General features: G+C 37.6%; 1 protein-coding gene across 1 annotated transcript; it reads left to right on the top strand.

Annotated features, from left to right (window-relative positions):
• Position 1: 1 nt before the first annotated feature.
• On the top strand, positions 2 to 23,897 carry ncbp1 (nuclear cap binding protein subunit 1). Its single transcript, XM_088632294.1, has 23 exons — positions 2 to 208; positions 1,189 to 1,277; positions 1,694 to 1,794; positions 2,926 to 3,082; positions 4,112 to 4,219; positions 4,813 to 4,934; positions 5,272 to 5,341; positions 7,778 to 7,993; positions 9,087 to 9,184; positions 10,087 to 10,150; positions 12,705 to 12,815; positions 13,392 to 13,456; positions 14,147 to 14,209; positions 14,414 to 14,488; positions 15,968 to 16,071; positions 16,752 to 16,874; positions 17,445 to 17,547; positions 18,296 to 18,389; positions 20,705 to 20,808; positions 20,970 to 21,084; positions 21,692 to 21,832; positions 22,806 to 22,919; positions 23,168 to 23,897. Exons 1-23 carry the CDS (start codon positions 175 to 177, stop codon positions 23,279 to 23,281), a joined length of 2,385 nt encoding a protein of 794 aa, XP_088488420.1. The 5' UTR covers positions 2 to 174; the 3' UTR covers positions 23,282 to 23,897.

Genomic DNA, 23,897 nt, shown 5'->3' with positions numbered 1-23,897 from the left:
GCGGCGTTTGAGGCTGTGTGTGTGTGTAAGGAGCTGTTGTTTCTAAAGGCGTGTGGAGCGTTTTAACCTAGGCGGATTTCGCGCTGCAAGTACAAGATCAAGACGTTTGAATAAGGGGACCGACTGAACTCTGTTACATCTTCAGAGGATTTACCTTTATAATTAAATTAAAACATGTCAAGGAGGCGGCACAGTGATGAGAATGATGGTAGGTGGTTTTTGTATTAGTTTTGTAATTGAGGCACTGTCCACTTTTGATACATGGTTGTCCACTATCGACCGATGTGCTGTGAAATTTTGTTTACGTCTCACCAAAGAAAGTGATGCAAAGCAGTTTTTAATTGAGAAAATCGTTATCGGTTATGATATGGCCGGTAATAAACTAAGCCTCGCTATTTTAGTAGGAAGTGAAAAAATAAGCAGAATGCCCATTTTTCCCATTTGGAGCGGCTAAATCGAACTTTGTAAAAGTTAATTGCTGTCTTTCTGATAATGTAATGATAAACTTATGAATTATTCATTTATACTCGTGTGGAAATAAGTTCATAGAGATCAAAGCTACCGCTCATTCATTTAGGGTTCTTGAATATTTTCTATGGCAGATGTAATGTTTGATTCAAATGTTGCACTTCTGAGCGGGCGTTTTTCTTCCTGCAATACATTAGCTACTCCAAATAGCCCACAAATTACAGTTATCTGTATAGCATATGTATGAACATAAATACGGAAAACATTTGATAATGCAGAGTAGATTGAATGTTGCACATAGACTGTAGGCTACAGCTTTGTTTTCCTTCTTGTCTAGTAACCAGGGACCGTAAGTAACTTTAAATTAACATGAATTTTAAAATAATATATTTTTTAGAAGAATACATAAAGTTGTATGATGATTTAAACCACCTTTAATTGTGCTATTACATTTTCTTTTCCTTGTAATTTAAAAATAATTGCCTTGAGTAACATTTTGGCTCATTAAGTCCCCCCCCCCCCCCCCCCCCTTAGGTTAGCATTGCAATTAGAGCTTAAGTAATCTAACTGGGTCTTCTTGATATAAGACAAAATTCTTCAGTTCAGATTTCTCTTGAGATTCTTTCTCCAAGGCAATCTATGTACTCCTCACTTTCTTTGAGCATATGCAACTTAGAATGTTGATAAGCATAATGTTTCATATAGTGCTCTTTCTAATAGGAGGGCAACCTCATAAACGGAGAAGAACATCAGAACCCATTGAAATCGAAGATCGTCTTGAGTCACTAATATGCAGAGTAGGCGAAAAGGTAATTTTTACACTTTTTTACAATTGAAATAACACTTTGAATTAATTAAGCTGGTAGTCTTACCATTTACTAATCACAAACTGGGCTTGTTTTTATCTGATAATTTACTTTCTTAAAACATGTTAACCTTTCTTTTCAAAATACTGCCTGCTCACAAGTTGAATGTCGTGGTATTTAAGAATATGGATTTACTGCATTTCCAAGCTTTTGTGAAGCGCTTCCTTACAGCATTGTGTGCATATTGCAGTGTTGTGTATATAATGTTTAGTGGAAACCTGAACTCGATGATCTAGTTAAAGTGTTCTCTGATATATTAGCACACCTAGCCTGTATGTTGCAAAGTGGCAGGTTTTTCAGCAAATCTAACATGGGATTGGATTTGTATCATAACTGTGCTTGAATGTGCCCATCTTTAGAGTACGTCTTCATTGGAAAGCAACTTAGAGGGCCTGGCAGGCGTCCTGGAGGCTGACCTTCCAAATTACAAGAGCAAAATTCTGCGTATCCTATGTGCTGTGTAAGTGTTGCCCTTTGTGTTTTAATTTAAACTTCCATACCTGTGTTTGTGTACTTAAAACATCTCACTGGACCCTTGTAGTTACTAATACACTTTAGATATGCATATACAATATAACTTTTGATATTCACAAGGTTTTGCAAAGTACTACATTCACAATTTGGCAGATAAACTAGTCACTAATAAATATCTGCATTTGTGTGGATAAACTTTATTACAGTAAAGTAGTGCTGTATTTATAATAGTAATAAAAACTGTAAAAAAAGGGAAGAAGATACGCTTTATTAAGAATGACAGAAACACTAATGCAGAGTAGTTCAGGTGGGTAGCTGCGTCAGCATGTGTAGGCTGCCAAGGAACAAGTAATAGGTTTATTCCACACCGAAAAGAGAAGAAAGAAAACACAACGTTTCGGCCGTGGAGCCTTCTTCAGGTGTGAAGAAGAAGTGTGAAGAAGGCTCCACGGCCGAAATGTTGTGTTTTCTTTCTTCTCTTTTCGGTGTGGAATAAACCTATTACTAATACAGAGTAAGCTGTAATGGTGATCTAATTTATTTGTTTACATTTGCAACAACTTGAAAACAATTTAAAGTTTACAGTTCATTTTCATTAAATACTTTTTACCGATAAGTGCTGGCACTATTTCTGAAATTCTTAAGTTAAAAAAAAAACATTACTACAGAAATCCTCTTTTGACACGCTTCGCTGTCCTGTTTTCTCCATTAGGTGTTGCATTCCACATTCGCAAAATCATCATTCTTAGAGTCTTCAGTGTACCTAATGCTCATAAAAATGCTCATTCAAAAGCAGAATGAACATGCTGTCAATGCATGTTAAAAACTACCTCTCAGGGAGGCTGTCATCAGCAGAAGGGAAATGGTGGTGCAGTTGCTGTCTTGCTCATTAAGGGGGAATGAGTTATGAATGCAGCGCATCCTTGGATATATGTCATCAAGGAATGCAACATGTCTGAAAACATTGGAAAAGTGTATAAAAACGTTTATGGAGATGAATGTCTGTCCCAGTTCAATGAGTGTAAAATGAAGCATTTTAAAGAGAGCAATTGACTAAGTATGATGTGTTTTTGGATATTAAAGCATCTTGAGAAGACTAACGCATTTAAATCCACAGGGCTCGTCTCCTTCCAGAGAAGTTGACTGTATACACCACGCTGGTGGGGCTGCTCAATGCCAGGAATTACAACTTTGGGGGGGAGTTTGTGGAAGCTATGGTTCGACAGCTCAAAGAGACCTTGAAGTCAAACTTGTTCAGTGAAGCGGTCTACCTGGTGAGTTAGTATCTCATTATTTTGCAGGAGAAATATGGCGCGTTGCTATAACCTTCTAGGCATTTATTGTAAGTGTATCTGCTCTAGTGTCTTCTTTTTCAGAAGAAAAATATTGTTCAGTTTACATTTAGACTGTTTCAAAGAGAAAATCGTAAGAAGCGATTTAATCCCCCAGGCTTCAAGTAACAATGTGGTGAATTCCACTGTAGTTGCCCAGAGTGTTGTTGCACTGTGCTTCAGCAGTGTCCCCTGTGACCTCTTGGGTGCCTTTGAGTCTTTAGTGTTGTTAATGAGAGTCTTGTCATGTTCAAAATAACTGCTGTTAAGTCTGTAGGACTTGTGTAAAGAGGTGATGACTATGATAGTGCGCATTTAAGTGGAAGCATGCATTGCCCTTGTCCACCCACTATTGGTGCCAGTATCATAGAGGTGAAGCTGAGTTAATCATTGGAGATTTCAAGTCATTGGGTTATTAAAAGAATAAGATGATTTCAGTGATTAGTGTCAATTTAAAGTGTCCTTAAGCTTCTTCGTGTTTGCAACGATGAATACATATAGGAAGACAATTTTAACATTAAAGACATTTTTATTTTTTAAAGTTAAATTCACTGTTGCACTACTTGCCAGTCTGTGCCCTGGCAGGATTTGGGGTCATCTTCAAAGCAGCAGCACCTAAAGACCTGGGAGAGGGTAGATCTATATATATATACTGATGGGGGCAAAAAAGAAACGCAACACCTCTCCTCCACACTCTGGCCCTCCCGTTTGTGTGGAACAGGCTGAAGAGTGACTCATCCATGAAGAGGACCTGATGCCACTGCTGACGAGTCCATCACAGCCTCTGTCTGGCCCAAGCCAGTCAGGTGTGACGTCTAGGAGGTGTGAGCAGAGGGCCTCTGACAGGTCGTCTTGCTCTAAGGCCAGCAGCATGGAGCCTCACTGTCCTGTCACTGATGTGATTATTAAAAAACGTGTCCTAGTGGGATAGCGACTCAAAGTGATTTAACTTTATCTTCTTTTCTTCCCTAGGTCCGTTTCCTGTGTGATTTGGTGAATTGTCATGTAATTGCAGCTCCCTCTATGGTGGCCATGTTTGAAAACTTCGTCAGTGTGATACAAGAGGAAGATGTGCCGCAGGTGATTATTACCGAAGTTTAGGTGTAAGAACAAAAATTTAGTCTAAAATTAGACAGTTGTGGACGTAGATTTCCCAAGAAATGGTATTCCATTTGCTTTTAGTAAATATTTTTTTGTCCTTGAAGGAGAGAAAAGGTCTGTTATTAATTTTATTAAAGAAATGTTTATTGGAGTAAATATAAAATATATATTATTGGTTCATAAGTCTCTGGATATTCATAAAAGCTGCAGGTTTAACAGAAAGTCTTGACTTGAAGAGACCAAGAATAACTGAATACCTGGCTATATTGCATTTTAATTTTCTGTCATTATGATGGAATTGCATATAGTGGATTTGCAGAACAGCCCTTATTTTTAATGATGTAAAAAAGTAAGTTGAATGGTACAGTTTTTTTCCTTTATCACTCCATTCGGTTGACTACATCCAAAACTAGTTTGAGAAGCTTGGTTTTTAACTCCAAAGTTGCAGTTAAGTCACAAAAAATAAAACAAGGCCTCGTTTGATTTAGCAAGACATTGTGGTGTAAAAAATGTATTTTCCTACCTTGGCCAGTGTTCTTGCCCTGAGTGAAACGCTGCTGTGTGTGTTTCAGGTGCGCTGTGACTGGTATGTGTACGCTGTGCTCTCTTCTCTGCCCTGGGTTGGTAAGGAGCTGTATGAGAAGAAAGATGTGGAGATGGATCGGCTGCTCAACCAGATTGATGGCTACCTAAAGTAAGCAGACTTGCTGCATTCTGTATTCTAAGACCACCACAATAACTCCTTAACAGACCAATATGACAAAACCTGTATTCTAAGATAAATAGAACAGACCCAAGACGAAATCTCCCTCTCTTAAAAGACAGATGCACACAAGTGAATGGGAACCAATCTCCCTATTCTAGCAATGCATCATTAAAATGGAAGAGTTCCCAAGGACCTTTTTTAAAGTAGGGTACAAAGAGTTTAGAATGAAATTTTTTAACTTACAGGAGAGATTTAATTCCTCTTCATTTAGAGGAGAGCTACCATACCTGTGCTTGGTACAATAGAAGCTGTGATTTTATTTCAGGAGACGACAGAAGACGCATGTGCCAATGTTGCAGGTTTGGACTGCTGAGAAACCACACCCCCAGGAGGAGGTGAGCAGAAATTGAATATTATTCAAGAGCAAGACAAACTAAAACTTCCGAGCACTTGTTTTCAGAACATATTAGTAGAAGTGGGAATCATTGAGACTTGACTGACATCTGTAGTAAAAAGTCTTGCACCAGCAGTTCTTAATGTGGAGAAAATAAAAGCCAAATGCTGAAGGAACATCAAATAACATACAAATCACTTGCATGTATTGTTGGGGTGAGGTACTGTATACTGTACAGTATATACTTTGAATCAGGTTAAGTGAGTTTTTAAAAATACATCTTTAGAATTATAGTCATTTATAGGCCAGAAATATAGTATTGGGAATATAATATAAATGTTTAGCTGTAAGATATTGGAAAAAATATTTTTAAATGATTTTTTGTTTTATGTTTTTTTTCCATAAATGCTTTCTCTTCATAAAACAAGGATCTAGTTTTCTTTTAGAAGATGAAGATGTGATAATGTAATAAGACGGTGAAAGAAGAGCATTCAACTGTCCACTAACCTATCTGACATTTTTCTTTACTTCTAACCATTTTGAAATGCAAGCAAAGAAAACCTCTTTCATCTTACCTAATTTAGATGTGTTGTGAAAGTGTTTTTGCCAATGTGCACTTCATCTTCCAAGATTGACAAAGCACGTATATACAGTGGGTATAGAAAGTCACCCCTCCCTTTCAAAAGTTGTACCTTTTGTTGTATGACACTCTGAAAATAAAAACAAATTAAATTAGACTTGTTCCATTTTTATTTGCACACAGAAACCCACGTAAGCCAAATGAAAATACAATTCTAAAGCATTCTGAGTATTAATTAATATTACAGCAGTAAAATACCTTAGTTGGATAAGTGAACACCCACCTTACAATTGCATTTGGAAACTTGCTCAGGTATAACCAATCACATTACAGATCACACATTATACTAATTGGCTCCCACCTGTGATCAATCGTGGTGATTTTGATTAGTTCAGAATAAAAGCATCTGTTTCTAGAGGATTCCACTGCTTGGAAGTGCATGTCAAAGCAAATAATCCATTATGGGCGGAAAGGTGCTTTCAGAAGAATTTTGAGATAAAGTTGTGGAAAGGCATAAGTGAGGAGATGGGTATAAAAAGATTTCAAAGGCTTAAGTATGGAGCACATGGAACCCATGGAGCCCAGTCAAGACCATCATTAAGAAGTGGAAGGTGTATGGCACCACCCAGACCTTGCCTAGATCAGACCGTCCCTCCAAACTGGATGACTAAGCAAGAAGAAGACTGAGCAGAGAGGCTACCAAGAGGCTGGTGGCAACATTGAATGAGCTACAGGCCTTTATGGCAAAGACTGGTCATTTTGTGCATGTGACATCAATATCACAAGCGCTCCACAAATCTGGCCAGTATGGGAGGCTGGCAAGAAAAAAGCCACTCCTTAAAAAAAGCCACATCAAGTCTCGGTTATGTTTTGCTAAAAAGCACCCAAGTGGCAAAAGATGCTGTGGTGAGATGAGACCAAAATCAAACTTTTTGGCCGAAATGCAAAACGGTATGTCTGGCGAAAACCCAATACATCTTACCATCAAAAGAACACCATTCCTACAGTAAAGCACTGTGGTGGCAGCACCCTGTTGTGGGGGTGTTTCTCTTCAGCTGGGACTGGGGCACTTGTCAGGATAGAAGGGAAGATGGATGGTGCAAAATACAGGCAAATTCCTTGAATGTCCTTGAGTGGCCTAGTCAGATCCCCGACCTAAATCCCATCGAAAATCTGTGGATTGACTTGAAAAGGGCAGTCCTTCAACGGTCACCAGGCAGTTTAACTGAGCTTGAACAATTCTGTAAGGAGGAATGGGCAAATATTCCTCCCTCTAGGTGGGCAAAGTTGGTAGAGATGTATCCAAACAGACACAAGGCTGTACTTCAAGCAGAGGGTGATTCCACTAAGAATTGACTCAGGAAGGTGTTCTCTTATCCAACCCAGTTATTCTACTTTTTTATTTTAATTTTTTTTTTTCAGAAATTTTGCTATCTTTTTTCACTTGGATGTTGCAAGGTACAATTTGTAAATAAAACTGGAAAAAGGCTGGAACCTTTTTGGAATTTAGGGCAACAAAAGGTGAACATTTTGAAAGGTGGTGGTGATTTCTATGCCCACTGTAGCACATGGGTACTGGCCAGATTTAACATGATAAAAGTTATGGCTCAAATTGATGTTGGTGCAGTTTTGATCACATATTGTGAACACTTTTCTTGTTCACGGAGAAGCATTAATCTGAAAACTTAAACAGAATTCCATTCTAAAGTGAGCATTAAACCATTTCAAGATGAGACAAATGCTTGTTTCAACCAGTGTGTCAAGTTCTGAATTTTTCTTACCAACTCCTGTCACTGTCAGTTGCTCTTTGCTTTCTCTTTTCTCTTTCTCATTCAACCCCCACCTCTCTCTCCACAGTACTTGGACTGCCTCTGGGCTCAGATACAAAAGCTGAAGAAGGACCGTTGGCAAGAGCGCCATATCCTCCGGCCGTACATCGCTTTTGATAGCGTGCTTTGTGAGGCCCTGCAGCACAATCTGCCGCCCTTCACTCCTCCGCCCCATACTGAGGACACAGTGTACCCCATGCCCAGGGTCATCTTCCGTATGTTTGACTACACAGATGCCCCTGAGGTGAGTAATCAAGCTGGGTAAGCCCTTACATAACCTGCAAGGTTTTCCAAGGCATGTCAGATTCAGATGATTGTGTGTGACACTGGGGTGTCCTACTGTTTAAAGTGCCAGATAAAACAGTGGGATTTATTGGTGCCCAATAAAAAAAATAGCCTTTCCTGGAGTATTTGCAGAACTGTACCCTTATCTTATTATGTCTCTTGAGGCAGACATTAGGGCCAAAGATCCACGAGGCCAAATACTTGCACTAAGTTTAAATGAGCACTAAACCAAATGTAGTTAAATCGGCATTCATTGAGGATGAGACCTAGAAACTGAAGACTCAAAAAAAGACCATAAAGAAACAGAATTGTTGAAGAAATGAAAGAAGTGAGAGGAGAAGCAGTTAGCCCAATACCTCCTTCGTACATAACTTAAATATATTTTGATCATTTGAGCACTAGACTAAAGACAAGGCCTTAAGTAAGGGACTGTGTTATATTTGTGTGAATACTGATTTCCTATTTGTAGTGTCTCCTAGGCTATAATATGTTTCTCACCTGTTTAGCGATGTGTGCATTGTTTACTGTCTCCCCTGTTTAGTGATGAGAGCACTGTATGGCATATGGGAAAAGATTCCATTTCTTTAGCATGCATTTAGAAGTGCTTCATGTTCTCATTTTAAATGTGCTTTCACAAAGTCAATCCAGTAGACTTCCTCAGAATGAGCAGTGGAACTTTAAGAAGAGGAAACAATCCATGCCTTTTTCAATACTTGAATCAAGTCCCTTAGGGTCTATTCAAGGGTTAAAAAGGTTCAGTTTGTTTAGGCTGTGAGTATAGCAAATTCTTTTTGATATGGTACCTCTTGTCAGCACTGGTTCCAGAGTAGTTGCATTCTTTGTTGTGACGCAGTGATGAAAATTGTAGTCAGGCTTCATTTAGAAGACTACTAGTTTTTATAGTGTAAACATAATGTCCCTCAAGTAATAAATTAACACTTTAATGTGACGTTTACCTATGCACGTGCTACTCCTTTTTCTTGTGGAATTGAGGAATATTGCTGTTCATTTGCAAGTGCCTGAGTGTCATACCACTCCTGTGATTTTTCCAGGGCCCGGTTATGCCTGGGAGTCATTCAGCGGAGCGCTTCGTGATTGAGGAAAATCTTCACTGCATTATCAAGTCACACTGGAGAGAGAGGAAGACCTGGTGAGCTACTATTTAAACTTAATGAGTTTTCACTATTATGAGATCACCTTTTGCCTTGCAAAGCAGAGTGACATGCACATTTTGTGAAGATCCTAACCCTTTCATAAGCACGGTCTTAGATTCACTTCTGATCTTGGTACGGTATACAAAAATTGATGTTTTATGGCATACTAGCTTCATTATGGCTTTAAATCCACACTGTCACTTTTGCACTATAGTGGTGGCTATAGTAAGGCAGTATTAGTCAGCTTTCATGGGCATGGATGTATTGGAACCGCTAATGTAAACTCTTTACAGGTCTGGCACTTTCAGGACTTGAGATTTGTAGTTGTAGGGATAGGATGATCCGTATGTGTCCATCTTCCGTTTCTCCTGCTTTAGATCTTCATTCCACCTCTCTGCAAGTTTTTCTTTAGTTCTTATATTCAAAGCAGTAGCAAGCTGAAAGTATTTGAATTTTACAGTGAAATACATTTCATACAAAAAAAAAAATCCATTGTGAAATTCCAACTTGTTATCCATGTGATGGTGCAATGCTACAATATAATTTGCAACTTCTGCACAATATTAAATTTCACATTGCTGTAAAAGATCAACAATTTTTTTAATATCTCCATAATCATTCCAACAATCCGTTTTAAAAAGGAGGAACACTGCTCGGTCATCGTGGAGTTCATGTATAAATTAGCTTGTTTCATTACAGTAATCAAATTACTGCTATTAATTGGACTGTCCAAATATGGATGTAGGAGTGTTCCCTTGCTTTATTGTAGTTTTATAGTAAACGTTAATAGTTTATTTCAAGTTTTAATTTACTAAAAGTGTCTGTGATGCATCAGATAATCAATTGGAATAAATAAAACATTTCTTTGAATAACTTATTTGTTTCCATTTTAATTTAGTGCTGCCCAGCTTCTGAGCTACCCAGGGAAGAATAAGATTCCCCTCAATTATCACATTGTGGAGGTATGTGAATACTAGTTTTTCCACTACTAGCTGATTTAAACAATTATAGAGAGCCAGTTCTAACATGTTTGGAATGTTTGATTACACAAATCTTAAATATAATTTTTCTTATTTACTGTATCATCATGTTTGGTTTTATATTGTTTAAAATATTTTATATTGTAATTTTAATTTTATTCAGTGAAAATAAGCAAATTATTGCATATTACTGTCTATATTGTTACAAAATGGCTGTTCTTACAACAGCTGCATTACAATAGGGAGTGGGGAGGTTCCAAATTAATGTACAAGTAAAACTTTTAACACCTTAAAATACCTAAGAAAACAGTCATATATAGTTATAAACTTAGTCAGGTCATGATTTTCATTTTCGTGGGCAGTGAGAAGGTATAACCTTAAAAGACCTATTTAGTTACAATAACACAGACCCTTACACTACCATTTAAAAATTATTAGCAAAAAGTGTGAATCCTTGAGATCCCAAAGCTGGCCTCACTCCTTCTCTGAAACGTGAAAGATAGACCAAGGTTGCTGCAAACTAACAGAGTATTGGATGTTAACTGGATGTCATATAACCAATAAGAAATTTAATCTACTCTTACCCAGCATGCAAGAATATTAAATTAGTTCCAATCTAATATTGTTAGAAACATGCCACAAAATTTGGCCTATGCCTATCGTAAACTTCTTCATATTCATATTTTCAAAATAATCAACGCTCATAATCACTGTTACAATTTTAAAATTGAATTATGTTGTTTAACATGTCAGGAGCGAAAGGGATTATCTGACATATAATTCGATTGCTGTTTTTAATAGATTATAGTCACTAATTTTAGACAAGCGCATTTCTATAAAAAGACTTTTGGTCAGGTTTTGTTCTTTGAGCACTGTCCTAAAACTCAACATTTTGTTTTTGCTAACCAGCCAGACTGCAGCAAGCAAACCTAGTCTACTGCATTTCCTGCTGAGGTGTTATCTTGCCGAATGTAATGGTATTGTAGAAGGCTGCCAAGTCAAAATTACGTTTTTAGTGTTATTTTCTTTGGAAACTAGAAAGAGAAAAAAAGTAATTAAATTAATGTTTTTAATTTGACTGCCTTTGTCCATTGACATTTTAATGGACTGCTACTGTTTGCATACACTGTAGGCATTTTGACTTTACATTGTTGTGGTCTGGCAGATTAATATATATCCCTCCCACATACTGCATTCATCCATCCACAGCCCAACTACAAGCCTTCCTCTAATGTGTGTAGGCTTGTTTCTATTTAGTGTTTATATTTTACTGAACACAAAATGTAAAAATGCAAAAATATAAATTTAAAAAACAGCATGTTAGACTCTCAGATGAAATATTTTTTTGAAATGACCCTTTTTCAAATGCTTATAATATGCACCTTTATAATTGTGGTTACATCAATTTGAAGCAGAATTCATTTTAAAGCTCTTCCACACACATAATTAATCAACATCTATCAATTTAAACTGAAAAGCCCCCCACATTTCTGGTCAGAATTGGATATCGGTAGACAAATGTCAGTCAAAACTGTTTTTCAGGGTGTTGTGTGAGCAGCAATACCTAAATATAGCAAACCCTAAAAATATATACTTAAGTAATCCGAAACGTCCCTGTCATAACTAGACATTACTTTTTCCTACATGCAAATTTCTAAAAAAAATGCATTTGAATTCTGTTCTGACACCAGGAATCAAACCACTGAGTCCTAGATAAGGTCTGTGACTCACTGGGTTAAAGAGAGCAAGCAGTGCTCTTTCTCCTAGTTTTAAAGGGGACATGGGTTAGTTGTGCCCACCTGATCTATGCATGGATCTTTTATAAAACTATACAGTATACAGTATAAAAGTATACAGTATGTTCCAGGTTCAATATTAAGGGGTGCAGTGTTTTATAACATTTCTTGGTTAATAAAACAATATTACAGTACTCAGAAAAGTCTTTTTTTTACAAGCTGCAGCACATCAAAACATCTTCAAACGGGTTTTGGTTACTACTAGAGATAAACAGGATTCACAAATATAAAGAATTAAAATCTGTCACGTGTTTTAGGTTTGATGGACTGATTTTGAATTTTGTTTTCAGTTCCCTGTTGGCATCCTCTGTTGCAACAAAGTTTGCCCATTTTATTGACAAAGAAAATATAGCTTTGACTATCACATTTTCTTATGTGTAAACCAGATATGGACAACTCTAGTCCTTAATGTTTTGCAGGTGCTCTTCAACTGCCAAGTGATTAAAACGTGAAAGAGAATCTTAGATTCAAATAATTAGTTTAGTTCTATTTAGCAATAAATATCAAAGATATTCCTAACATGGTGCAGCTCAGCAGGCATCAAGGACTAGTGTGGCTCATTCCTGATTTAAAGCAGTAGAAATAGGGACACTGCTAGGAACAGATTATCTCAATTTTGTACAACTTATTGAACATTGATTTTGGTGGAAATAGATGGGGCTTGAGCGTAGTAAATATAGGCTGTACACTGTAGTACAGGGCAAGTTACAATAAATATTGGTACTTTGGGTCTTCAACAGGTGATCTTCGGAGAGCTCTTCCAGCTCCCCTCACCCCCTCAGATCGACGTCATGTACACCACACTGCTGATTGAGCTGTGCAAGCTTCAGCCCGGTTCTCTGCCTCAAGTTGTATCCTTGTTGGGCCTTAAAGGCTCATATAAATTTTTGCAAGACGTTGTCCTATATTTTAATGTTCCTTTTGTTTGAGTATTTTCTTCACTATTCAAGGGAAAAAATACTAGTACCATGTCATGGAATGTTGAGTATGATTGCATCCATGCTTTCATTGTTATAAAAACTAATGCATGTGCTTTGTCTTTATTAAACTTATTAAAAACTTATTAAATTTTGTATGTAGGACTGGATTTTAACTCCTTTTCTCTTGCTTTTCATTGTTAAACATGGACATGTGCAGAAGACTTTTCATCCCAAAGAATGCCAAAATGCAGGAGACTGGGGCTAATGCCTCTACAAATAAAAAAAGTGTTTAAGACAGTAGGACAATCTGTACTATAATATTACCGGTTGTTTGCCCTTCACATCATACTGTGCTCCAGTACTGTAGTTTTTCCCCACCCCAAAGCAATTAGAGTTTAAGTTATTGCAGGTGTTCAGTTTGTGAAAATTACTTCTGTGAACAGTTTTCAAAATCATAACAACCCCTTTTTAAAACATTGCAGTTGTTCCTTGATTATAATCTCACAGCTTGCTCAAGCCACGGAGATGATGTATATGCGTCTGGACACAATGAACACAACGTGTATAGACCGGTATGGACTTTTATAAGTCAGCATTAAATCACCAATTTCTGAGAATCTGGAGAAATTTCATTGTAATCTAAGTCAAAGACATGTTTAATTAATTTAGAGAATGTCTGGGGCCAAAATCTGAGTACCCTTCAGATCCGTTTTCTTACATTAACAGAACAACTTCATTGATCATCAATTCACAGGTTTTCCATCTGTTTAGAAATGGGTGTCCCATACAAACTGGATTGGGGCAGTCCAAGACCAGGACTAGACTTACCTTTTTATGGTTTTCTTTCTTCAGAGTTGGTTTCACAAGTGTTTCGGTCAATATAGCTAAAAAACGTTTACAGTTCTAATTTTCCCCCTTATGGTAATGTAGTAAAGCAAAATGAAAATGGTAATCTATACGTCAGCAGAACAAGAACTGTGTCAAGTATGTGTTTTTTTGTCTTCTGTTCATCATGATAAAATTATCTAGTGGTTAATTTGCAGCTAGCAGACTGACAGCTCCCCATTCAAACCTGTTTTTACAATTCCAACTATATTTCCCAGTAGGTCATAATGTCATGGGTGGAAGACCTTTGTTGGTTTGACATCACTTGTGATGAAACCTGTTTCTTCATACTGAGCTGAACTAGAAAGTAATATTTGTGGTTGGTTTGTTTTTCTTAAGTCAGCACATTTATGACTTGTGTTTTATATTTTTTCCAGACTTATCAACTGGTTCTCCCATCATTTAAGCAACTTTCAGTTTAGGTGGAGCTGGGATGACTGGTAAGAATAGTTATCAGTTATCTGTGTATATATACATCTATTTAACAGAAACCTTACGTATAGAGTCGCAATGAAATGTTTTTTAGAATAATTTGGAAAGCCTTTTTCAATACCTCTGCTAATGTGTATTTATAAAAAGGTTTTCAATAATAATGATTGTACTTGTGCTATGTTTTTTTTGTAATTCATACATATTTTCTGTAGGTCTGATTGCTTGACCCAGGATCTCGAAAAACCTAAACCCAAATTTGTGAAAGAAGTTCTGGAAAAATGTATGAGGTAACTTTCCTAGTGTCTTTTTACAAGAGTGTTTCCAAAAATAAGATGACTCAAGTTTTACTGAATATACCCGAGTATATCTACAGGTGTAATCAAAGGCCGGTATACATCACGTTTCCATGTTTAGGCATGTGCACCAATGTGATAATAACTCATTATTGTATTGTTATAAAGTGAATCTATATGCAATGGGGAGCACCTGAATAATGTCAACATTTCTAGCTTCAAAGCAATGGAATGTTTGCTGAGATATAAGTGTCCCAGATTCCATGATCAAAGTAATTGTAAGATTTACCTTAGTTAATTTAAGTTCTGGGTAAATGATTAAGTGTCAACAGTCCAGAAAGACACCATTAAACAGGCACAAGAGAAGAGTAGAGAGTATAGAGAGATTTTAGAAAGGAAGATGCCATAGGTGAGAGCTCCATATTTAAATCATCCAGAAAGACCAGATTGGAGCCAAGTATTTTAACCATGTTAAGGTAGCTTGTTATTCTGTGGTTGTTAGGAACTTTGATTTCCTTTGTAAAGAATCCCTCAGTTAAAATGGCCTTTCCTCCCATTCGTTTGGTGACAGCTGTGCATCTTTGTTATAAATTTGTGTCAGGTTCCTGGGGTCAGTTCTTAACAGCCTGCTGCTGTGATGGTTACAAACTATCTGTTGGATAGGTGCTTCTTTAAGAGGCTTAAAAGACAGAAAACACTGGGTGCCAGTTGTCGGTTTCGTATATATCCCACTTGTGATGCTATAAATCTAATGGGTGAGGTTTGAAGTGAGTGGCTCGGCAAGCTCATGTAGCCAGATGATACTTTTAATCTGTAAACCAAGTGTTCTTGAAGATTGGCCTCTTGTTCCCACTCTGAGAGTAGTGTGTTCAGATTTTGACCACATTTCATAAAGCCAGCCATCTTTAAAATAGTATTTAAGGTTATCACAGATGCTGTGCTTATAACAAACATATCATGTGGACTCATAACAAAGCAAAGCAGAGTTACAGAGCCTTAACTATTTAAACTGTTAACTGTTTTTAAAACTACAGGAGTTCTTGTAACCCTATTAATTGAACTAGTACTGTCCCAGAATGCAAACATCAAGTCCTTTGAATCCTGTAATGACTTAAGTATTATGATCTCTGTTCACTTTCTTTGAAAAGGAAGGCTCCATTAATATTTCCCACAACATATACAGACTATTCATTGCCAGCAGATTGGCTAATTAGACATTTCACTTAGATACACCAAGGTGAAAACACTGATATATTGTACTCACCTATTGTTGTAATACAGGTTATTACCTCCAAATAAGTGTATATAAATGGAGATATGTATGAACTCTACACAAACATTGCCCACAACTCCTGACAATCTTTAGTGCGGTTTACAGCTTGATTTAGCCTTAAAATTAAAAAGACGTTTTTATCTCAAATCACTCCTTGAGTTGCTGTGACAAAAGCATCGTGTTCAATTTTTTATTTGTAGACTTTCCTATCACCAGCGAATTGTGGACATCGTGCCTCCTACTTTCTCTCCGTTGATTCCAGCAAATCCCATTTTCATTTACAAATATATGGATGAAAGTAGCAGTAAGTATTTGCTGTTGATAGAAAATAATCAAATCCATCTACAAATCAAGGATTATTGCATTTTCATTGAAATTGACAGATGTAAAGTAAAACCTTGGTATTTGCGAGGATCATGTACCTTAAATTTCCCAAGAATGGTGATTTCACAAATGTGGAGCTCAATACCATATGGGGGGGAAAATAAGGTATGGTTCTGTGAAATTAGCATTTCTATTATTATATCTTTGTTATAACTGTTAACTTTTTTCAAAATAGTTTTAGTATTTATTGGTAGCAAGTATTTGAATGAAAATGAATAATGGGAACCTTGAAAAGCATTGTGTAAGTTTGCACTAAACAATGCAGAAATTACTTTATTTTCTGTGATAGGCATTTTTCCTTTTTGTTTTCGTTTCAGCGATTTTTACAGGATTGCAATTTTGTGTTTCAATAGCTATAATATTTTTGATAACATTGCAATGTGTAGTAGTTGGATATGTCCATAAACAAGCCTTGGAAGAGGATGGTGTGTTCAGAAATTTAGTCAAGAATGAAGAAGGCCCAGAGAAGTGGGGTTTGAAGAAGTCTTTTTTGCAAATGTCATTTGGCATTTTATTTCAGTCCTTCTTGAATACGAGAGCTGTTTGTAGTGATGCATTATATTTAATGAAGTCCTTTGTTGTTTTCTGTGATTGCTTTAGGTTCCCTGCCAGGCTACCCTATGGCTATGATCATCAGCAATGCGATCAAAAACCACTCCACAAATGATGAAATCCTAGCTCTCTTGAAAGATGTGCCAAACCCCAATCAGGAAGAGGATGATGGTCTGTCTAAATACAATGTTTTTCAATGCTTTCAAATCATGGCCACACTTTTCAGGTGTAGGTTTAGGCAGCCTTCCTGGTTTAGCCAGAGACCCCATTTCAGCACATGTTGAAATCTTTTGTCATTGGAATGATACTTATGAAATTTGGAATTAATTGGCTAATCGGTGTTTGCTCTAGATTTACAGTGTCGGATTTTAATTGTGTGCCAACTACAGTGATACTGTCTTTGGAGTTAAACAACCAAATACTTTTTTTTTAACAGCAACCCATTTATGGGTTTTATACTGAAGGCAAAAAAAATAAATGGCAATATGATTCCATCTTGGCAGTTATAGCAGGAACCTGTTGGTACTAGAATTATACACTTGGAATATGAAGTCTGTTATCCACAATATATTATGAGCTTGTGTGAAGGCCAGCATTTCTGCAAACATTTTCCAGTTCCAGTTTAAAAGCATAAAAAACATTTGACCCGTTGTACAAGTGGGAATAGCTGATTTACCCATAATAGGTATTAGGCCCTTGCATACCTTTGTCTCATACCATTGGGAATATTTCTGTTGACAGATGAGGGAGACAGCTTCAACCCCCTGAAGATTGATGCGTTTCTACAAACACTCCTTCATTTAGCTGCCAAATCGTTCAGCCACTCCTTCAGTGCTTTAGCCAAGTAAGTATCTCTCCCTGATACTTTCAAGTCCGACTAGGATGAAATTCCACTATTAGTTATTAAAAGTTCTAAATTATTTCTAGTAAAATACAAAGCAAGCAGAGGGAGTCCAATAAATATTTCCAAGAAATTAAAGAGTGGCAGCACAGTGACACAGGAGTACCAGTGCTGCTGCCTTATAGCTCTAGGTGTTCGAAATTGATTCTGTGTTCACCTGGGTTTTCTCCAGGCACTCCAGTTTCCTTCCCCCTTCCACAGACATTCGGACTAGATGAACTGGCGTTCCTAAATGGTCTCTATGTGCATGTACACACAAGAGTCTACATCATCCAGGGTGCAGTCTCACCTTGTGTCCTGTGTTTCAAGGTCACTACAAACCAAGAATAAGTGACTTTCTGATTGACAGATGTTTTTGAAATGTGTTCATACTTGAATATAAAGGACATGTCAGGATCATATCCATTAAAAGAAATAAATCAATTGATTCAAAGCCATACAAAATGGGCAAGATGGGCTGAATGGCCTTTTCTTGTTTGCACTTTTTATAAGTATAAAGACATGGTAGAACAGTAAGCACAAGATGTTCCATAGCATTCCTAAACATTACAATTTCAGCATTATTTCATGACTTGCATTTTTTTAAAATGTTTGGTATAATGAACCGAATTATTCGTTGTCTCCTAGAATTCCATTCTAAAACTGTCTGCGGCCTTGTGTGAGATTATAAGTGGAAGTGTCCTTTCTGCAGGTTTCATGAAGTGCTGAAGAACCTGACAGACAGTGATGAAGGGAAGCTGCACATCCTCAGAGTAGTGTATGATGCCTGGAAGAACCACCCCCAGGTTAGTGCAGTGTGAGCTTAGCCCAGGAAATCTGCAGCCCTGGTAATGGGTGGCCGTGCAGTCTTCTGTTATTTGTAAACAGATATTTGATGGGTTCTCCCTTGTGTTGGCATGATTAGCGTTTTTTTTAATTTTATAATTCTGTTCCCTTTCATTAGTTGGATATGGTTGCCAGCTTTTTTTGGGTAACTGGGTTACATAGACCTGAGAGCCTAGGAGACTTAAAAAAGAGTAACCTTGCAGAGGTTTTTTATACAGTCCATTACCATTTGCTGAAAAATGTAAAATATACCAATTCAGTTCTTTATAGTGGGGAAAGTGCTTGGGGAAGTGATGTGCCTCCATTTGGGTTTATTTTAAATTAATTTTCTTAAAAGTTCTAAAATATTGTTACAAATGAGGCTGGACAGATTTTAAAACAATGACACACGTGATTTGACCAAGCGGTTTAGTCAATCAGTGAAATAATTATTCATAACCCCCAACTTGTTCGTGATTTCTAAGGATATACCCGAGCAGCTGGTATAACTAGAGGCAAGTGAATTATTTGTTCTCTGGCACAGCTTTGTTAAAAGGAGTAATAATCCAGGCACACTTGATTAAAACAAATATGTATTACAATAAACTACACAAAACAGAAAATATGCAACACACAAAGTTACATTATATACAGTTTTCACAGACAAGGTGTTTCAAAGGCCTAACATTCTGGTCAACCAGAAAACCCCACACTGCTACTAAGCACTAAACTCTTAATATGCTTACAGAGGCCACACAAGAGATGAGCTGCCTTCTAACTAAATACAATGCAACCTGCAGTTAAATCTCTCTCTCTGCACCCTGGATGCCACGACATAAATGGGAGCCTATATCCCTATCCATAAAACGCACCCTAAGCAGGAAAGACGTTTCTAACTGAGGTATCCTTTACCCAGGAAACCCAAGTTCTCTAAAAACGCAGAATAGCACGCTCTTATACGGTTCAAATACTTGGGACCAGTCAGGTTTTCTTTGGATGAGCATGAAGTAGGAGCTCTCGCCTGGCGCAAGCTTCACGTCCCAACTCCTCTGGACTCCTCTCTCTTCTCCCTGCTCTCCTTGTTTCTTCCTTCTGCTTCTTCTCTCCTGTGCTCTAAAGGTGAACTTATACTCTGTATTTGTGCTCTGCTCTTTTGCAATCATTAATGCACAACTTTCCTAGGCATACTAAGGAAAACTTTACAATTGTTTCTGCCCAAGGGACCCCCAGACCTCAGCAAACATCCACTCTGCTTTGAAGTTAGAAGGGGTTACTCTTCCCAGTGTCACAAACTATCTAAAATCTAAGAGACACTTCTCAGTCACCCAAAGCTGTAACAACATGTCTTCACTTGAAAAATTTAAAACTATTGTAATGCATTTTAATTCCTGTAAGCTAGCAAAATGCATAAGCTTTCTATAGATACATTAAGTGACTTACTGGAACAAGAAGAGAATAGCCTCTAGTTTATCAAGTGATGTTCTGGTTAAAATGGATAAATTGCTAAAAATTGGTAGATCTAGGTACGAGAACAGAGATTAAGTTTATTTTGCATAATTGTATACAATGCAAGATTCTTATATTGTGTGTAACGGGTATAGAAAAGAACCATTATAAGAAATGGGTTTAATTTATTTGTTGTTATACCCACCTAATTTGGAATCTCCATTCAAGTGATTTTCACGTCACATCTAATGAATGCAAACTCTGCAATTATGTAGGGGAAAATGGGGGAAGTGTAGGCAGATTCCTCTCATCCGCCCACCTTCAAGCCACTTTTTAACACATCACAGGCAGTAGAACCCCATACTGAAGATTTGGTGTCGATTAGAGAAATGGCGCGTTCCTCTCTGGAGGCACTACAAGCCTGCAAATGCTTAGAAAGCTGCAGGTGTTGTTGCTGATAACCAAGTTAGCCCCAGCCAACACATCCCACTCTCCCCTTGGCAGCATTAACCAATTGTACACCGCTGCTTGGAGAACCCTAGTCACAGACGGCTAGCTATGTGACCCCAACTCAGACCTGCAAGGTCGGGATCATATTCAGCCTGCACTCAGACATGTGCTTTTATAGGCTGAGCCGCTTGCTTTATTTCTTAAGGCTGTACATTGAAATGTCAAACTTATTACATTAGTAAAATATGTACCTGCAGTATTAATTATTGTGATTAAGAAATGGAACTTCAGAGTATTTCCTGATATAACAAAGGTTTTGTTATCTGTAGTGTAAGCAATGGTGCTTATATTTGTCAGCCTGTTTATACTATGAGAATCTTTGTTTTTTATTGTGAATCAGATGATTGCTGTGCTTGTGGATAAGATGATTCGTACACAGATTGTTGATTGTGCTGCAGTGGCAAACTGGATCTTCTCCCCAGACATGGCCCATGACTTCACCAGGTAATGTCCTAAACAGAGCTCCCTGTTTAAAACATTGATTTCAGTCTCCTATTACCCTTCTAAAATTTTATGTTTTAGACTAAGCAAGCTCATTACTTCTATGGTTAAAGAATTTCTTATGTCTTTTCATTCATGATCTGAACTATCTCTGTGATTGACAGGTTCTATGTATGGGAGATTCTGCATTCCACCATCCGTAAAATGAACAAACATGTTCAGAAGATCCAGAAAGAGCTGGAGGAAGCCAAGGAGAAACTGGAGAAGCAGCACAGGAGGGTAAGCACATTGCACGTTCTGATCACAGTGGTTCACCTGCAAGGACCAGCTGCTCACTATCTGCTTACATAAAAGATGTGACCTTTGATAAAGATGTAACCAGTTTAACTAGACTGACTACTTTAATACTCTGTAGTCAGTTATGACTGTTATTGCGTATTACTGCTGAACTATGTTGGGTATAACTGCTTGACAGAAATGCTAACAATAGCTTTTCTAGAATCTTTCAAATATTTCTGATCTTATTTCTGGACGTTTATACCCCAATGTCAGCAAGTTTAATATTTAATATGTGTAACTCATAGGTTAATGTTAATTAATGTTGCAATATATATTTGGAGATTTTGCTTGTCCTTAAGCTTTTTCTCCCCGTGACTCCCATGACTTGCAAAGGAAGTGAAAAAACTAGTGTTGCAGTGTTGGTAATTTTCATTCACTCCCAGTAGTTCTTACATATGTAAAGGGTGTAAAGCTTCAGTTTACTGAAGGTTTTCAATCAGTAGTATGATGACCTCAGCATTTTCATGCAAAGCACATGAAAACTGGGTTTCATAGTGTACTTTTCATGTTATTAGCTCATATATTGGGTGTATCTGTGCTCTTGCAGAAAGACAGTGGTGATGAAGATGAGTTTGAAAAGAACAGTGATGAGGAGGACGGTCAGTTAGAGGAGCAGATTGAGCGACTACAGGAGAAGGTGGAGTCAGCACAGAGTGAGCAGAAGAATCTCTTCCTGGTGATCTTTCAGGTCTGTGTCTTAATACTCAAACACTCCAAATTGCCCTCTCTTTACTAATTGATATACTGTGAATATCAGCCAACCTATTCATACAGCTGTGTATTGTACCGGAACAGTTCAGGCGTACAGGGGTACAACAGCAGTGTCTCACCTTGGATTTGAACCCAAATCCTGCACCACACTGCTGCCCTTCACCTTTGAGCACTAGACTTGCATGTCATGTTACATGTACATGGCACATTCCTGTTGATACCTGATTCAGTAAAATATCGTTCCACTGGCCGCAGTGACTTTGTGACAGTGAGTTAGAGTTAATTTCCCTGCTGAAAAAAAGAAACAATATTGATGGAGCTGAAATCATAAAAAGTAGGGTTATGTAATTGTAGTATGTAAGTATCTCATTATTATATTATTTAAGCAGCCTAGACTTGATGCAAATGCATGACATTTTCAGACCAGGGCGTGAGGCTGTGAGATTGTGAGATTTGATAAGAGAAATGTCATGGGTATCTAGGATAGGTTACCCAGCCATGTTATTGAGACTGCGGTCTCTGGTGTCCTTCAGAAATCAGCAGGATGAGATCCTTGGGCCAATTAGCTTCCAACATTCAAACCAGCAAGAAGGATCAAATGGTTCCCTCTTATTTGTGGCCCTTCCTATTTTCTTAAATAGGATTCACCTGATGTCCTTTCTTCTTTTGTCTTTAGTACTGCTTTCTGAATGGGGAAGAGGAAAGAAACACAAGTGCTACTGTGATTTCTTCATAATCCATCTTGTATATGGACATAGAGTCAAGCATACTGAAACTACACTTAATTCTCTTCCACTTAAGTCATAGCTTAAAAAATGAGGTGTATATACTCAAACTTCACTTGTATGCTTTTAAGTTGATGGCTTATTCTCAACTGAACACATTAACAGCAACTGAATTATAGTTGGTGGTGGAAGCAGTCGCTTATTTCTGGTTCTTTGCCCCTGCAGCGCTTCATCATGATTCTGACTGAGCACCTGGTTCGCTGTGAGACTGGAGGTGTGGACTTCAACACCCCTTGGTACAAGAACTGCATTGAGAGGCTGCAGCAGATCTTCCTCATGGTATTTAGCCGTTCTTCATGTGCTGCCAATTGTTAACACAGTATCAGTGTTTTCTGACACGTACAGAACAGCGCTAATCCCTTCCACTTGCCCAGCTAAAATGCATAGAAAGCAAAAAAAAAGAGCTTTCCCGTCCGGGAGGTTTACTGGGTTTACATAGAGGTGGAAAAGAAATACTTTGGATGGGAAAACAGATAATGAAAGTTAGGATTTCTCGGCTCACTGTGCATTTCATGTGTTTCTTGCAGCACCATGTGACGATCCAGCAATACATGGGGACTCTGGAGAACCTGCTGTTCACAGCCGAGCTGGATCACCACATCCTGGCTGTGTACCAGCAGTTCTGTGCCCTGCAGCAGTGAGAACCCTTAACCCCTGTGGACACTTAGCAAAAGAGCAGCCACACAGGACAAGGACTTGACATTTCTTGCATCAAGATTTCCAGTTTAGAGGCGCCCTTTTCAATTTTTTGGGGTGGGGGGATTCAGGATCTCTAACGTAAAGAAATTAAATGTAAGATCCCTATTTTGAGAAACAGGTGGTATTTTACCGACAAAAACATTTAAATTTGCTTCTTATCCCCCAGTTAGCTTCCTTAAAATTAATTTTGGCCTCACTCTCCCCCACCCCAACCTATATTTTTCACCAATTTTATTGAACCCATTTAACATCTGATGAGGTTATTAAAAATTGAAGTATAGAAATTCATGAAATATTGATGAAACCTGTGCTTCAAGTTTTTTCAATAACTTGACTAAATCTGGATTCGTCAGCCTTCTTGTTTTTACCATTTTAAGTACTTTAAATTTCTGTACGACCATAAGATGCCGTACATTGTTCCAGAACCTAGTATTAATCATTATTACAGATAAGAAGGGGGTTTACAAATGGAGGCAAGGTTGTATGATTGAAACTGAAACGGATTCTGTATGAAAGTAATGTTGAAATACACTGGATCTGTTCCTGTTTTTTTTAAAA

This window comes from Lepisosteus platostomus, chromosome 1, assembly GCF_059453375.1.
Source record: "Lepisosteus platostomus isolate fLepPlt1 chromosome 1, fLepPlt1.hap1, whole genome shotgun sequence".
Classification (NCBI taxonomy): domain Eukaryota; kingdom Metazoa; phylum Chordata; class Actinopteri; order Semionotiformes; family Lepisosteidae; genus Lepisosteus; species Lepisosteus platostomus.
The sequence above is the reverse complement of the archived record's forward strand: the minus strand, read 5'-3'. Positions and strand labels throughout refer to the sequence as shown.